The 18,819-nt window shown below is 40.3% G+C and overlaps 1 protein-coding gene across 1 annotated transcript; it reads right to left on the bottom strand.

The window, feature by feature from the left end:
- Positions 1-2,541: 2,541 nt before the first annotated feature.
- On the bottom strand, positions 2,542-11,465 carry LOC310808872 (large neutral amino acids transporter small subunit 1-like; the record flags this gene model as incomplete). The annotated part of the gene is made up of 11 exons (XM_083675972.1): positions 2,542-2,618; positions 3,148-3,322; positions 3,674-3,823; positions 4,075-4,171; positions 4,403-4,506; positions 4,830-4,953; positions 5,445-5,489; positions 6,268-6,373; positions 8,078-8,203; positions 8,477-9,022; positions 11,390-11,465. The coding sequence occupies 11 exons, from the start codon at positions 11,463-11,465 to the stop codon at positions 2,542-2,544; spliced, it is 1,626 nt and encodes a 541-aa protein (XP_083532098.1).
- Positions 11,466-18,819: the final 7,354 nt, after the last annotated feature.

An 18,819-nucleotide genomic window follows, 5' to 3' on the forward strand; every position in this document is an offset into this window, starting at 1 on the left:
AACACTTGATATCAGATCTGATTATCATGGGACAGAGCTGGATATCATTATATTTTTTTCCAAGACCCTTCTATGCCAACTTTTTTATTATGTTATCTTGTTGTGCAATTTTTCAGGGTTGTTATCTGTGTGTGTCCAGTTTGTTGCCTGTTGCAATAGCTTGACTTTGATTCAGGTGGATAGATGGACAATCTCAATTTCAACACACACACACATACACATACACACACACACCAAATCAGTCACACATACAGCTTTTTGAACAAAAATAGTTTAATGGTACATATACTCTACCTGCCTGTCACTGACATTTAAGTTATAATAGTCGACAGAAGTACAATCATTTCAGATTGAAATAACAAAAAAGGTTATTTTTTCTCCATTACACTCCAATATGCAAATGATTTAATCAAAGCCTTTACCGACCATACGTGACACTCACCACTTTGTACTGTACACACCTGAACAACGTTGTGCGTTACATTTTGGGCCACAGAATATGATAGTGCCTCAAGAGTTTTTCCCTCATGCTAGCAATCGATAATATACTCTTACAAGACACAAATACTGGTACTGTAGTTTATTTACACTTCCCAAATCTTTACTTTGTCCATTTGTAAGCTGTAACCTCCATTTTTGTTGAGCTACTTCACAGTTTGTGCTTTCTGTGACTTGAGTGCCTTCTTGTGTTTCTCTGGATGTCCTTTCATCAATAAAGCTAAATACCATCACTTGTACATTTTGGCTTGATTTGTGCTATCAAATGCCCAATCCAGAGTTTCCTTTCATTTTCTTTTGTTTATTTTTATTTATTTTTTTTGTCAGTATTTTTTTTATTTAAACTGGTTAAGGTTGGGGTGAGGGAAGGCTTGGGCTTGAGTACAGAGAAAACTTATCTCAAACCACCACTTAAGAGTAAAGGTAACCTCCATAGATATGCAACTGTTCTATCTCTATAGTAACCTCTCTCTTCAAAAACTCAATAAACCCTCAAATGTCAATTATGTTACTTGCAACATTCAGTCTGGTCTGATATGACATACATATACATCAATAGCAAAATGGTCATGTTGGCAGAATATCAGGTATCAACTCTACTGGCATGGTATCTGATGAGCTACAAACAGTACAAAACATTGACGTAAATATGGTCCTTATGGGAATACAATGATTAAAAATGGTAGGCTAAAAATGGCAGACACCAGACCTGGGTTTCAAATTGTATTATCATTTCAAATAATTTGCTGTGTTTGATTGAGTGTGCCTGGTGCAATGGAACCGATGGAATAGTCCCAAAAGTGAAAACTCCGCCCAAGTATTTGAAAATGTCAAATGCTATTTCGACCCAGGTCTGTTCGACACACAATTTGTTAAGTTGACTGGCTAAATGCCATATTCACAACTGCTGGTATCTAATTCAATACATTATATGTTATATGAACATCACAAACAATGTATACAGTGATTGTACAGAATGAAGACATGGTTTTACATCGGAACTGACAGGTTTGGCTTTATAATGAGGTAAACAGGGGATTGGCTATCAATATAAGCAATGGACCTGGTATACAGTAGGTATTTTAAGGCAACACATCAAAACACAACACATTAGAAAACATCACTTTGCACAAATGTGCTTTATTGTAGTGGTTACTCAAATCAATTTTTATTGATTTGAGAATTGTTGAAATGACGAATTGTTCCAAACCATATATTTGAAATTCCTCATTGAAGCAATGCTGTAGTACAGTATAAAATCAATGTTAAAAGTTGTACATTGCTATCATAACTGCTACGCTGCTAGTGTCGGTAAATAACAGAATGTGCTCATAAGTCTCCTGAATCAATTAATGGTGTTTTAATTGATGAATGGCCTTACAGTTCAATTAATCAAAGTGAATAGATTGTTCTTTCTACTCCGGACTTAAATAGAAACTTCATTTTCAATGTATGGGGTCAGTTCATGAAACTCTTATTTTTTTTAAAGTTCACATCTTTTCATTGGCAACTCTTCTCACCTCACTTAGCATATTGCTCAAATGTCATACCATTGCTTCCATTCCTGTAAAAAGTAAGACCATGTCAGGGTAAAGAAAGGTAGTTTATATATCATGATTAATCATGTGTAGTATAGACGATTTTCGGGGGAACATGACACATGACCCTCTATTGACAAAAAACATTTGTTTGTCATTACGCTAATTTCTTCAGCTTGATTTAGGTCTATTAAATACACTCACTACAAAACAGGAACATGTTCATATGTGTTAAAGAAACTGTGTAACTTCTTTACTCTTAGCCTAATGGTAGAACTGCAAAGTAGAATAACCTGCTTGGCTTGAGTTGCAAAAGGAGAAGAAGATACAGTATGAAAATGTATGTACAAATACTAACTACACATATGTACACCAAGTCATACATTCACGTAAACCCTACTTTAGTCATGGAGCTCAATCACAAAGCAACACCATATGTAAACTTGTAATGTTGTTAGAAAGAAAACAGACTCAGTCATCCTCAGTGTTTGGAGTCCTAATGGGATTATTCTGCGGATTCGTGCTCTTCGCGCTCCTCAGGGACAGACATGAAAATCTTCTGGCAGAACAGCGTGAATATCTCTGAGGAGAGAACACATCCGTTTTGTGTTAGCCATTCCTGTTGTCTTTAATGCAGGCCAAATTTAATGTGTTTTCAGTTTGCACCATTCAAAAGGCACATACAAACAAACAGTATAATGCAACACATTAGTAGGCATGACAGTAGTTATTAAATTACATGGAATAAAATAAATTTCCAATTTCACGATATTGAAGATTAATTGGCCTTTCATACGAAGTAGCTTGCTGTGTTCAAAAGTATACAGACAAGCTAGTTCCATCCAAAGTTGTGCTAGTTTTCTAAACATGCTACTCACAAATCAGTCACAAATCTCTCAGTCTTCAACTATACAGATTTGGGTCAAGTACATAGTGTACAATATGTCAAATATGTCCTTATACTTAAGCTCTGCTTGATTAAGTTTACCAAGTACAAATGAACCTATGAAACAGTCACAAAAGTGCAAACTCTAAACTAAATAAAATGCACCCTAAATACTTACAGAATTTGACCCAGAGCTGCAAATAAAACAGGTTGAGGTATGCTCACCTAGGACCTTCTTGACAATGTGAGGCTTTTTCCACTTGTACCCCAGGAGGTAGGCTGGGATGCCAGTCAGGATGATCCCACTGCCTATCAAGCACTCGAAGGGAGCTGCCCAAAATGACACCAAGATCATGAAGACGCAGCCCAGCACAAATATCACAGGGACCGCCAAATACACCTGCAGGGACAAAAGAGTAAAACACTGACACAAACGGTTCACACCATGTCATATGCTCCTAAACATATTATAGCTATATAATATTACAGTCAAGTAATCTATCAGATGTTTTTGTCCTGTAATCATTAAGCAATAAGTGGTTTAAGATAATTTGCGGAGAAGATGAAAAGATAAATTCAACTCAACAGGTGAGTACACATCATTCAGATTTAGCCAGGAAATGAAGGATACTTTTTTTGACTGAATGGTTTGACTGTGGTGTTTAATGTCTCATACTGAGAAGACAAATCTCATGGTTTTAATCTGAATGTGAATCTGAATTGGACACAGATGAAATGATCCAGTCTGTACCTTGATGGGCCTCCTGAGGTTGGGCTTTGTCCAGCGCAGCCACAGCATGCCAGCAATAGCCATGCCCACACACAACCAGGTGAAGAAGCTGAACAGGTTGATGACGGAGAAGATGTCCTTGGAGAGGGCATACAGCATGGACAGGAAACACTGAGTGTAGAGGAGAAAGAGGAGAAAACAAATTATGAAACATGATAAACAAAGATGATGAGGTGGGAGAAGTGCTGTTCAGTTACTATTTAAAATATGTGACGTGTGATGTATCTCAGGCATAACCAATACTTCATTGAGGAAATTGTGTTGAGGGAGACTTGGCTCTGAAATGATGTGCTCTCAAATGTGGCTGTCCGACTATGAATGGCATTTCATCAGTCATGTTTTTGTCCAATGGAGGTACTCACAGTGAAGATGAGGGAGGGTACTGGGGTGAAGAGGTCGGTGTGAACCAATCCCAATGCAGCAGGGAGCTGACCCTCTCGCGCCCCAGCATAAAACAACCTGGAAGGCAATCGAGTCCAGATTGAGCATGTATTATTCTACAATCTCCAGTTTTTTATTAAAGTACCAAAGGACTGAAGGACACTCACTGCGTGAAACATGCATTGCATCACACACACACACACACACACACACACACACACACACACACACACACACACACACACACACACACACACACACACACACACACACACACACACACTATCTACATCTTTACCAGATACTGACCGTGCAGAGGTGAAGAGGCTTCCATTGACAGCTCCAAAGCAGGATAGGCCCACAAAGACAGGGATGAGCCAGGACATCACGCCAAGATGGTACTCCCCAAAGATCTGAAAAGGTACAGTCCACTCTCAAATCAACATCTTACCAAGCTGCTAGTGTAATGCCCTGTGCCCTTTTTGTATTTTTTTTTTTTATCAGAGATGATAAGACCAAATAAATGATAAGACCACAGGAGCCAATTCAAATATAATGCTTTGTTGTAGCTTTTCTTTTAACCATAATCATAATTCAATCATAATTGAATTATGATTATTCAATGGAGACTGTGATGATTATGAAATTGCCCCTAAAGGTCTTCAGGCCTGTAAGGTCTCTATAATTCTTGCATCATGCAATGTATGTTTGTAAAACCGTGTGAAACCATCCTTACCACAGCGACCGCTTGAGTCTCAACCATAACTTGTGGGGAGATGGTGGTGAAGTAGGCCATGTTGGTCAGGACGTATACCACTGTCACGATGGGCATGGAGATGATGATGGACAGGGGCAGGTTCCTGGAAACAACCAGTCACAGGCAATTTTAGTGAGGATGGGGAGGAATCCAGAACTGTGTCATCAATCCAATTTGATGTTATGATATAAACATCTTATATTCTGGTACATACAGTCCATACCATACCAATCCATAATATCTTATCAACAGAGACCCATTGTGTTAGGGTTAGTGCATGCTTCATCGTTATATTTCTGTATTTATACATTGTGCACTTATTACTGTTAGCTGTCACCATGGTAAGTAAATCTAGTAACAGATTTGTGAGCTAACTCAGCTGTCAAATGTACAGTACGTACTGTAAAACAATTTGACGAGAGTATGACGAGAATTGCGTCACTTACTACGTTGGCTGTATACTGTACCATCTAGCCATCTAGCCAAAAAAGATTGGAACCATACTCCCTAAAAAATGCACAAGCAGAATCATACACATAGCTTAACACAATCATTATACAATCCTCATCGCAACCTTCATCACATATAAGTCACCTCTCGGGATCGATCATCTCCTCTGTCACATAATTCAGGTAATTCCTGAAGGAGAGGAAACACACCATGACATTAGTTCAGAGACAAGATATGAACAACATACTGAACATATTATAAGATACAAACTATTCTATTATCGACTATGAACATATTTTACATATTGTAGCTGAAGAGTCGGGGAAAAGTGGTCATAGGTCAACTGAAGGGTTTGGTGCCTCCGCAGCCTGTTTGTCTGTAAGTGTCAAGTCATAGGCAGGTTTCCAGCAGGAATTAGAGAAGTGTTTTACTCCTTATTGTTATCTTGTGGGACATTGTGGTCCGCAGGGGAAGATAAGACGGGGAGAAGAAGTGGCTCATTATTTGGTCACGGTCTCACATCTGCACGTGACTTCATATTCTGCAAGGATTTGATGTAAGCAGCTCACTATTGATTTGAAACCCAAAACCTGTTACCTGTGTTCTAATATGATAGGCTGATTTTGATTCCTCCCATAAGAAAAAGACCAATCAGTGCAATTCTAAATCTGACATTGAACCGGGTATAACTGTGAATGCACAGGAGAATTATACTTTGAGAAATGGCTGATCCAGAACTTTCTCCCAGGCACCTGTCTTGTCTGCTGCTTTTGTGCCTGCTTTGTCTGTGTCAATAAAAACATCATCTTGAACTCTGAAGATCCACCGTCGTCTGATGCTTCATGATTGATCACTTCGAGTCCGTCATAGCATACACATTGGGAATAAATCCCAATGATATACATATGAATACCCTTATGGGTTGTGCTTTACTACAATACAGTGCATGGGGTTTCAAAGGTCTTACCAGCCACCAAATGCGAACAGTCCGCTGTATAGAGCTAAAACAATGTTGTCAACTCCCATTTTGCTGCCTTCGAACGCCAGTTCTGGTGTCAGGTATGGCACGTCACCTGTTGAGACACAGAGCGGAGAGCGGTATAGTCCACTGAGCTATGAACTGAATCACTGACATATATACTGTGTATGTACTCACTTAACAATATTATAAGGCTACTACTATACTGGGCTATAATATAGTATAGTATAGTAGAGTATATTATTTCTATACTATACTATACTACACTATATTATGCTATTTACTATAGTCACTATAGTATACAGTAGCCCAGTGTCTATGTATTCATGCACATATGTATAGTGAGGAAATAAGTAAGTATCTCACACAGACACAGACGTACACATTATTTCAATATGTTCATATAAAATCTTAATTGAGGAGATACGGTGTGTTGTGTCTGTTCTTTTAAATGAATAATTGAACATTTGTTGCTGGCTGTTCTATGCCATGTCTGACTGACGCAATATTTTAGGAAAGCAATGAAAAGGGGACTGGACAGCTTTGACACCAACCACACACTCCCAAACACCTGACCACTTAGAGTCAACAGTCTACCATAGATAATCAGGTTTTGGAGTTGACATTTCACAATATTTAGAGAGGGAGGCCTTTTGATAATAACAATTCTCTGTTCACTCAATTATCCATTCAGCTGAATATCTCCAGTCTGAAAGCCTTCCAACATCAATAAGGGAAGATGCCAGCAGGACAGACAGTGTATGAATAAAATCATGCTGTTCTACTCCACTATCTTGTCACTATCTTTTTCTACCTGGTCTTTTGAGATGTAAATGATGGTTCATCCAGCAACTATATCCCCCCACCCCCCTTCCTACTTGCCAACTTCACAATCTATAGAGCACAGCACGGTCCCTTGCTGCCTAGTTTCCATGGCAACCCTGGGGAGCAGCACAATGGTGGTTGGCGTGGTCTCGCGGCATGAACAGATGTAGTACGGAGCAAAAGTTGGCCACGTATTCTTCCCTTAGCGTTGTATCTTGAATGGAGTGCTTGTTATCTTATCAATAAAGCATTTTTTGCTATTCAAATTTGTATAAATGCATGGATTTATGTGGTGCACATAGTGGATACTTTAACATGCGTTAACATTAATACAAACATTTATTAAACATTTTATGTCCGTGAAGATGATGAATTATAGATGAGAATAATTTTGTTAGATATAATCATCAACCAAACAATTATGAGATGTTCAAAAAAGGTTCGCGCGAATTTACCCAGCCATTTGAAAAAAAACGAAACTACATTTAAAAAAGTAAATATGTAAATTTCCTTGAGAGTGATCAATTTGTGGTATAGGACTGTAGAGATAATCTATGAAAGTCCCAGCAAGTATGAAGCTAGATGCCTAGTCAGTAGTACAGGAGGGTTCATCATTCTAAAAAGCCATAAACACCAGCAAGAAGATGCTATCTACAGTAGCATCCAGCATTGGCTACACAGGATGGTAAAAAGCAGAGAGTAGCTTTAAGCACTTGTATGCGCTCATCACTCAAGCCCACCACAGAGTTGTACTATGCAGCCACTTGGCAGCCAAATCAGGAGTGAAATCATACAGTTCTATCTATGTCACTGCACTGTATGTCAATTCATAAACAGAAATTGCCATCCATGGATCAGAAATATGAGAGAGGGTTTTTTATGTCCTAAAAAAACAGATTTAGGGGAGACTGTATCTGTGGCATAGACATATAATAGAACAACAAGTTAATCTATGTATGGTCTGTGGTCTCACCTGTAGCGATCTGGATGAAGCCGAAGATGATGATGATGCCCAGTGCCACCAGCTTGGAGACAGTGAACAGGTCCTGGACCTTGGTAGCAGCTCTGACACTGATGCAATTGATAAATGTCAGGGAGGCTAGGGGAAAGGAGAAACATGGGTGTCACATTGTATTATTATTGTCCCTGATGATGGATAAATGAATAAGCTTTGAAAGTATTCTTGGTGATTTTTAGGTGATTTTTTTACTCTACTGCCCAGTGGTAAAGTAATGTGCGATCATTTTTATTTTTGGATGAAGAGCACACAGAATAGACTGTTCTTTCAATAGACAAAATGATTCTATCCATTCCATCGCTACATGCCACTGACACATAGTTAGTCCTCCCCAAACCCATCCTCTCTACTCACTGAGACAGCAGCAGGCGAGGAGCTTGGCCGCACTGTCCGGCACAATGCATTCTGGGTAAAGTGGCTTCAGCAGGTAGGTGGCGAACACCAGTGACACCACATACTGAGAGGACGGCCGTATGATCAACATCTCCACCCACAGCTTCAGGAAGGCCGCCAGCTCCCCGTACACCTCCAGAATGTATGTGTAATCTCCCCCTGACTTGGTAATGGTTGTGCCCAGCTCCGCATAGCACAGGGCGCCCATGGTAGATATCACCCCGCACACAGCCCACACCACCAGGGAGAGCCCTGCCGAGCCCGCCTCTTTGACCACGCCTGTGGGTGTTACGAAGATGCCCGAGCCGATGATGGTGCCAATGATCATGCCCACACCATTGAAGAGGGTGATGCTGCGCTTGAGCTCAATCTTCCCAGCCTTAGCCGGGGAGCCCTCAACGGTGGTGGGGGTGGTGGGGTCAGTGGGGGTGGCAACCGCCAGGGGGGTGGTCACGGGTGGGGGTTTGTCTGGTGTCTGGCTGCCGTTCTCATCTGGAACTGCCTCAGCTGTGAGAGGAAGGTGGGGCAGGTGGTTAATGTGAGGTTCAGAGGGATGGTTGTTCACACAGTCACACTGTCTAGTCAATGAGAGTCTAGTTTCATGTTAGGATAGATTACAGATTTGAGTAGGACATGGACTAAATGACTCTACTGTCTATCATAACATGCCCAAAGACTGGTTGTTTGTTGCTATGTGCGTTGTCTTTTCCGACCAAGTAGGACTATTTTTCAGAGAGTTGATCCCCCATGCTAGCTTGCAACATTGTAGAAAATAGAAGAAAACCTGAATTCAGTTTTTTTGGAGCTCCGCCCAAGCAAGGTATTTGATTGGTATGATATTGGCAAGGCATCACTCATTTCAAACAGGTTTTATCGCTACTTTCTGCAAAGGATTTTCTCAGGCTTTCCGAACTAGGAAAGCCTGGTTAAATCTACACTAACAAATAGTTTCCTTCCCTTTCTCCAGCGCTGTACAAGCTTGTGGCACTTATAGAAAGTCTTAGTTATAGTTGATTCACTGACTAGAGAAATGTACTGTACTGTAAGTCGCTCTGGATAAGAGCGTCTGCTAAATGACAAAAATATCAAATGTACTCAACTGTACATACAAATGGAGCTCTCTCTACAGAAAAAGGTCTTGTGGTAGTTTAACATGCATTTCTCTCTGTCATTGCCTTATCTTGAAGGGAGCCTTATTTGTAACTCTACAGGATCGGACAACAATCCATTGATAAAATGAATTCTCGATAAATAACAAAGTCAAAATCATCTGAAATAAAGTATAGCAAGACACTATATTGAAAGTACAACTTGTATTACCTTTTATGTACACTCTATGTACACTCTTCAATAGTATAAAGCTATAGCATCTGTAAAAGTAAAATAATGTTTTGTTAGGCTTTGGTAGGATGAACAGACCCAGGTGCGTATAAAGGAGACAGACGAGTAGGCAGCGAGACCGAACAAAAGGATTTTTACTAGGACAAATAGTTGGCAACACAGGATACAAACAGACTTTACTCAAACAAAAGGGGCGAAAACAAAGTCTCCACAACAGTACTCATAGATATACAAAGGCTACGGACTTAACTCGAAAATAAAAGAGAGAGAACAACGTCTCCAAAACAGGACTCGTAAATGTTTCAATGGCTGACTTATCTCAGGTGACCAACACACGGTGAACACACTGTGAAGACTGAGTGGGGAGTGAAGGGAAGTGAGGGTACATAAAACATCAGTGACAATTAAACACAGGTGCAGGTGATGAGTCCATGATGAGTGAGAGAGATGGCACAGTGGGCAGCCGGAGGGAGACACCTAGGGACTGCATGGTGTGTGGTAACAATGCCAAGAATGCCAATGCCATCCTCTAACCTGTTTGCCAATAATTGTATCCCTTGCATATTAAGATACCAAGCCTGTTAGATGTATCTCAGACAAGTGTATTGTTTGAGTGTGTGTGTGTGCGGTGTGTGTGTGTGTGTGTGTGTGTGTGTGTGTGTGTGTGTGTGTGTGCGCACTTGCATGCACATATGCGTGTGTGTGTGTGTGTGTGTGTGTGTGTGTGTGTGTGTGTGTGAATGCCTATGTGAGTATGTTGTGGGGTGGGTTTCTTCCTGTTGGGCATTTCAGGGTAACAAGAGGACACAGGCAAATGAAGCAGTAAGAACAGAAAGATGCCTTGTTGAAAATTAACTGAAGCAAATCATTCAATAAAAACTGAAAAGGCAAGACAAAAGCCCGGCTCCCTCATTAGAGCCTCACTCTCCAAGCAGTAATGATTTGTGGAAATAAACTAAATTTGAACATAACCGTCTCTCTTCACCATACAAGCATTTAATCCACAAACCTAACTCTTGCATTCCCCTCATGTTGTGAACAGTGTGTACATCTTTTAGATAGAAAGAGAAATGAGTGTGTATGTGTGTGTGTGTGTGTGTGTGTGTGTGTGTGTGTGTGTGTGTGTGTGTGTGTGTGTGTGTGTGTGTGTGTGTGTGTGTGTGTGCACCTGCATGTGCATGTCTGTGCAGTGAACATCCATATGTGTGTGTGTGTGTGTGTGTGTGCGTGTGTGCGTGTGTGCATGCGTGCATGCATGCATGCTTGCGTCTGGGTGTTTACGAGCCCTGTAATAGGCCCTTCAGACACTTTAGCGTTTTCTGTAACACTAAACCGTACCTACCAAAACCTGCTCTACAGCCCTGCAGTAGGTCACATTTTCTTTAAAAAAAAAACAATTTTGGCTATAACACTTCTATATGGAATAATCAGATAGAAGTGCATGGCCGATACATCCTCACTGATCATCATCAGTAGTCTACATGTGGTGTCTCCATGCTGAGTGTGATATGGTGTAGCTGTGAATGTACCTACCATCCATCTTCTCCTGGCTCACTGCCTTGTTAACACTCTCCCGACTGCTCCGGGATTTCAGCTCTGGCTCCGCCATCCTGTCTGTCCTCCCTCCTTTTCCTTTCTTCCTCTCTTTTTGCTCTCTTCCTCCTCGGTTTTCCCACACAAAACCTTTCCCTGTCCCCCCCCCCACACACACACACTGACTATCTTTCTCACACCCTCTCTCTATCTCCCTCTCACACACGCTCTCCCTCTCCCTCTATCACTCGCTCTCTCTCTCTCTCTCTCTCTCTCTTTCTCTCTCTCTCTCTCTCTCACAAGCTCCCTGTTCTTCGCTCTCTCCCTCCTTCCCCCTCTATCCTCTTCTTCGTCTTCTTCTTCTTCTCTCTGTTGTACAGGGAAGAAAGCAGACCTTGTGTGGTGCCTGGATGTAGAGATGCTGCTGCCGAGGCGACGCCCACCACCGCTCTCATAGAATGATGGGATAGCTCAGCAGGGATAGAAATAGGTCACCGCCAGCTTTTGGATGGGCCAGTCCGCCACGTGACGCTGTCATCTTTTTGTGTCATATGAAGGCTGATAATGTGTGTGTGCTTTGATGTGAACGCATCACACTGATAAGGGATGCAAAAGCACAGGTACTCCCCCTAGTGGACATCGTGGGAAGTGCTGTTTTCTTTGTTCTCTGTGCCATGTTGAAAGGTAACACAAATGGAGAGTAGCTCTTTTCTCAGTATTACAAAAGAGGATTGGTATTACACCAGCCTATATGAAATATTGCAGTCAACACTTAAATATTAAGCTGTCATCACATGTTTGTAAGGAATTTTATCAAGTGGTTGACAAGTTATGAGAATAGATTTTCTAAATCTTATTATAAGTTATTTGTAGAAGTAACATTGAAAATGTCTCTTTCTATATGATTAGATCCAACATTTACTGTTAATTAACTGTTCTAAATACTTTATAAATAATTTATAAAATGATAATTAATGTAGCCAATAGGATTTGTAAATGCCCCACTCCTTGCAGTATTTTAATGAATTGACACTGTCTCCCTTCTTCCTCCTGTATCAATCTACATTAGTGGCTTCAACTATTTACATTATCCATTGTCCACCTCTTTTAAATAAAACAATTTCCATCAGAACAAAGAGCCCTGACCAATTGAATGGGCCTAAATGTATTTTGAGTGCCAAAAATATGAAATACTCTATCCAACAGTCAACAGCATGGTTTGGTGGTGAGGGGTTAAGGTGTGTATCTGAATTATCTCCACTAGATGGCACTCCAAAACATGTGCGTTGTCTGTTTATGCCAATGGTAAATCTATCGTGTTTGCGCCTCTACAAGCAATCATGTACTAGACTCCACGAAATGTTTAGCTTTTTACGTCTTTGGTGACTCACAAACCATTCCAAAATGTGGTAAAAATGCATTCTGAGAATGAGCCCCGTTCTGTTCATGCGCTAGTATTACTTGCATACCTATCGCACTGACAAAGTCGACTTATGAATACCAAGCTCAGTTCCAAGGAACATCTTAGCTGTCAACGGTAACGCACAAGTCGGAGAGCTGCCACTACGCAGTGCACTTTCTGCCACATGTCCGGGGACTTTCCCCTAGGCGGAAATGGAGAAACTGTGTTCTCAGTAGGTAGCCTAGTGTACAAGCCTTCTGAATGCCCGGATGTTTTAGTTGGAGTAAGTGGTATATAAAGGTTACAGAACCAATAACGACTTCAGTCACGGTAGGATGCAACACACACATTTGGGCCACGCAACTTTCCGAAAATACTATTATATTTTGCGAAGAGTTTCTACTTCATTCGATTTGGAACGTTCTAACCTTACAAATAATAGGATTTCTTCGCAAACTGACGGCAAAAAAGTTAAGGGTGATTATGGGAAAATTTAAAGAAACAGCGTCCATTTCTTAAGATGATTTGCCGTCGTAATGGTTAGATAATGGTATGGTTATGTAAGCTTTTTTTTTTAGCTATATATAACAAAATACCACCGTTTGGTTACCTAGACTTTCTGTCTCATCCAAAATATTTAAAATGGGGCAGAGAAGTGCAGCAACTGCATAATGTTGCTGTGCTCAGTCTGTTCCCAATGGGCTACGGTACCTTTATACTGCTTATACTGTTTATACTGTTTATACTGTTTATACTGTTCATACTGTTTATATTTTTTATTACTTCTATTTTATTTTATTTTATTCTATTTTAAAACTTATTGTTGCACTACTCTGTGGCACTGTCACTTTTGCATTTCACTGTATACTTGTATGCACGTGACAAATAAAGAATCTTGATCTTGATCTACCTATTCATTCTTATTAATGCAAGTATACTTCATTTATATTCAAATTATCTTCATTGATGATTAGGTGAATATGACTGATGATTACGTATTACTGACCAATTACCAATTAGACATCAACTTAGAGGTAAATTCGCTTCTCTTTATTCCATCCTATTCCTGCCCTTGTCCTTCTTTGTCTCCTCCATAGTTCTCCATTCCTCTTCCTCCATAGTCTTCCCTCCCTTTTCTCTCTTCTCCTCCTCCATCTTCTGCTTCTCTAAATCTTCATCTCCTATCCTCCTTTCTCAATTGGTCTGACTACCCCACTTCCTCTTGTTACCTCTATCTCTCTGCATCCTGCTCTTTTTTACTCTCCTCTCCCTTCACTTATTCTATCTCCCCCTTTCACCTCTCTCATTTTCTCTCTCAGTGTCCTTTGCATCCCTGCAATCATCTCTTTCAGATTTCTCTCATTCATCTCATTCCCTCTCATTCTTTCTTCCCAATTCATCACATTTCTCTTTCTCTTTTCCCCTCTCTTTCTACCTGGATGTATTACTCTGTATGTGTTTTTATTCTCCTCCTTCATCCCCATTTTCATTGTTTTTGTCTTTTCCTCCTCCACGTCTTTCTCTGTCTCATTCCACTCTGCTTTTTGGCTTTTTTCACCCAACTCTTCCATCACAATCTCCTCTTTCACTATCTTTCTATTTTCCTCTGTCACTTTCTCTTTCATCCCTTTTCTCACCAACTCTATTGCTCTGTTCATTTTCTCATCCTCTGTCTCTTCTTCCCCATCCATATGTGTTTCTTTTTGTCTTGGTCTGTCTTTCTCATTCTGTCCCTCTTCTCTCAATCTCTTCTCCTTGACCTGCACCTCCACCTGCCTCCTCTCCTCCTCCATTAGCTTTTCTTCGTCTGTTTCTCTTCTCTCCTCTTCTGCTGTTCTCTGTCTGTAAAGGGAACATTGAATGACAACTTGCTAGTACGCATTTCCTTTCCAAGTGTACTTCAAAGTATTCAAAAATGTTTGTTATTGTTACAAATTACCATATCAATACATAGATATATGAGACACTTTTTTCAAAATAAATGTACAGTCTGTCTCCACTTAGCACTTACCCCCTTATAAGCAGAACATGTAATAAACATTTCATATTCAGACCACTAAACCAATAACTAAATTGGATACGTCATTACTTGAATCTCTCTTTCTTTCCTATCCACCTCCCACATCCTTCTATTGCCCTCTTCTCCGTTATTCTCTGCTTCCCAGGACTTCTCAGTGCCTCTCTAATTATTTTCTTTCTCTCCTTTTTCTTTACCTCCCTCTCACCGCTCCAAATTATGTGTCTACATCAAAGACTTTCTTCCTCCAGCTCAAACGTGCAATTCTCCACCCTCTCTTCCTTTCCTCCCTCTGTCTATTCTGCTTTCTCTTTGTCCAATCCACCTCCATTTTTAGGCAATCCCTCTCTTTTCTTCTCCTGTAGTCTTCTACTCAATCTCTCATTCACTTCTCTCATCCCCTTAATCTCCTCCTCTGTCTCTCTCTTCACCTCTATATTTCTCTCCATCTCCACTTCTCTTTCATTCTCCTCAATCTTTCCTAAGAACATCCTCCTCTCCCTTCCACCCAGCTCCCTCTCTTCACTATCCACAATGGTCTCTTCTACCTCCAATATGGTTATAGCCATCCCCTCTCTTTGTTCAGACTCTTCCTCCACAAGCCATTTGCTTTTCTGTTCTGTCTTTCACCTTTAGCCTCCACTTCTGCTTAAGCTAAATGAGCCACATCTCTGTCTCCCTCCTCATATGGCAAACCTGCCTCTCCAGCCACCTCCCTTTCATAAGGAAAGGAATGTTTTCATCTTCATGGTCGACAGATTCAATCAAAGCTTCATTGGACGCTTGGTTGGCCCACATTTGGACTTCCTGACAGAGAGAGAGAGAGAGAGTGTGTTGGAATTTTATTAATTTTGTTTGCATTATTTGGATTTGCTAAACATAAACACAAATTACTGTGTAATAAATAAGTTACTTATTTTTACTGATCATTTGACATACATTTTTGATTCAATTGCTTACCTGTAGTACGTTGTATCTCTAACTAGATAAAATCTCAAACTCAATGCAACTTCTTGTAGACACTTGCCAACTGGTCTGATAAACTAAACTATTAAGAACAAGGACTAGTGTCCCTCAAGTAGTCAATGTTTTACTAGCAGTACAGCCTACCCCCCTCAGAGATAACCATCATTGCAGTCAGCAACAAGACATTTTGCATGTGGCCCAAAAATGTATCTAAGTGTGCTTGTGCGTCAACATCTCAAGCATGTTTTTGTTTCCTATGAAATGGGGGGCGAACCTATTTGATAAGGAAGATCAAAGTATTTTATTTCACCAAAGGTGAGATTCCACAAGGGTCTTGTTAAAGCCACAATAAAAGTTTATTACACTTGCAAGCGGAGAGACACTCCAAACAGAGTTCGGTGAAATCTCTAAACAGCACAGCAACTTTCCCTCCTTATAGCGAGGGTGGGAGCACATCATGCCCCGGCCAAGGACAGGAGATGGCGGTTGGAGCATACCATGTCAATAACAGGTGCCACAAGTACTGTTTCCCACAGTCTACTTCCAACCTTCAAATCCCGTTTTGCCCAGCAACAATACTCTAAATTTCCACACCCTGCCTTACCATAAGGGCCTAGTACATTGTTATAAACAATATAGCAGTATTCCGTCTAAAACATTTCTATTAATAATACTTGTATCACACATGTTAATTGCCATTAGCTGTTAAAAATCCTCCCTTCCTTTGATCAACTGTCACTTAGCTGGCCTTGTTATTGGAATATCTCTATATTCTGTTCTGTACTACATGTCGCTGCTCTCTCTGTGACAACCGCTGTGGGTTCCCTTACATTTCTTTTGCCTGACAGATCCTTCTGATGTGTCCCAGCCCTTGGCTGTTTTGGGACTCATCCAATAGGAAATCAGCAGTTATTGTTCCTCTCTGGCAATGTTACTTCAGCATCGATGCCTCCTTCTTTGTCTCTGTTTCTCGATTTCTCTCCCTGTTTCACTCTCTGTTTCCCTCTCTGGTGTCAAAGTCTTGCATTCGCCGCCTCTGCACCTCACATTGACAGTGTGCATCCTACATACAGGACCGAAATATATTGTTACGACAATGGATTTTAGATTCTATTTCAATGTATTCCTGATGCATGTTAGAATAGTCTGGAAGCAGTAGTCTGTGGATGAATGTCATAGCTGTTAAAAATGCCACAATTATCCCTCTGCACATAGATTGGTCTGTCAATATGTCAGCCTGTCCCTGAATCAGTGTCCATTAGCCCTTTGAGGAAACTATTCACAAAGCAATTTCCTCAGAGAACTCCCTCAAAATAGCATACTCAACCATCAATGATGTAAATACTTTTCCCTCTGTTGAAAATGGCAGAAATATCCACAGCATAGCTATTGGGTTCTATTGAGTTTCTCAGAATGACATGAACCTGATCTGACGCTGGTTACATAACGTATATGGGCATGCCATGAATAGCCCATGTAGCTTGCCATTTGTGTGTTCCGGGCATCAGGTCAGAAAACTGTCAGAGGACAGAAAATAGCAGTTTGATAGGATTCAGCCTACGATACAGACGAAGGAAGACAAAGACAAGAGAGATGATCAGAAAAGTACTGGGGAGTTTGAGTATTTTTCTAATGCTTTGGCGAAATCTAACAGTCATAGGGCCTACTGTAAATGGTCATTGTTTCATAGGTGTAGGGCTTTATAGGATGGCAGTAACAATACAAAGGGTTGGCAAGGAAATTTGGCTATGTACTGTTAATAGCAAAGCATATCTTAATATTAATAATCTGACTCCAAGTAATTGAATTAACACTATGTGCAAAGAATTGTTGAGTTTGTGTTGTATATATATTGCAATGGTCACATTAGAATAAATCCAATGAGGCTTTGATAATAGTGTAAACGTATACAATTATTACAAGGCAAATACATCATAGAGAAATGTTACATTCTACCCTCATGGTAAATGATAGAAAGAGAGAGAGGTAGAAAGTGAGAGAGAGTGAGAGAGAAACAAAGACAGACCACAAGATCTGTTTATGTACTCACAAAACCTGGGACCTCTGACAAGGACACAAAGAAGAGAAAGAGCCTATCCTCTGTCTTCATACCCGGCTTCCAACCACAGTACTTCAATTAAGAGCTGTTTGCAAGGAGAACCAATGAGACCTCATCCTATCAATTATATTCATACGACACCACCACATCAACACATACCACATGAGAGGGCTTGTAAAACAGAGAGATGACAGTCATTTGGCCCATCAGGGGAAGGGATGTTAAGAAAGGGGGTCAGAATTGATGTCTCCCCCTTCATAGGATTAATAATTCTAATGTACATGGTGTAATATCACTGTCAACAAGCATATGAAGGTCCAATAGAGATGATTTTATCCACTGCTATGGGACATCCACTAACCCAAAATAACCTGCCTTGGAGCCTTTGACGATGACCCCTTGAGTGAGTATCTGTTACCACCTTAATATTGACCAAGGTCAGATCTGGATCGAACTGTCTTAGGATTTCGGTTCAAATCCAGCAGCTTGGAAATGATGCAGCTAATTGGCCTACATTCAACTTGGAGCTCTTGAAGTCATTTTGCTGTTCTCTGCTCAGCCTTTTCAAAGGCGGCAGCTGCTCATATCATAAGCCTATTATTAATATATTTTCGAAGCATTTCAAAGGCTCAACCAATTTAGCTGGAGAGAAAGCAATATTTCTTGAGGCTTTTGACTGTTTTCTTTAAAAAAAAAAATCTTCTGTAAAATAGGATTCTGTCACAGCTTGAGGCAAAGCTCCATTTTCGAAAACCTTGAGGGTTAATGTAGATACTGAAGCAATTTAATGGTTGTTGAGAATAATAATATGTATATGATGCCTACAGTACATAGCCTACCTGTACACTTCACAGCATACAGGTAAATCAATAAGGAATGACGCAGAAGAATCAAGTAATGAACTTTATTCCATGCCAAAAATGAACATTGACATAATTATCAACATTGATTTGAAAAAGAATTTGAATGACAGTTGAACAGCTACA

This window comes from Argentina silus, assembly GCF_951799395.1.
Source record: "Argentina silus genome assembly, chromosome: 8".
Classification (NCBI taxonomy): Eukaryota; Metazoa; Chordata; class Actinopteri; order Argentiniformes; family Argentinidae; genus Argentina; species Argentina silus.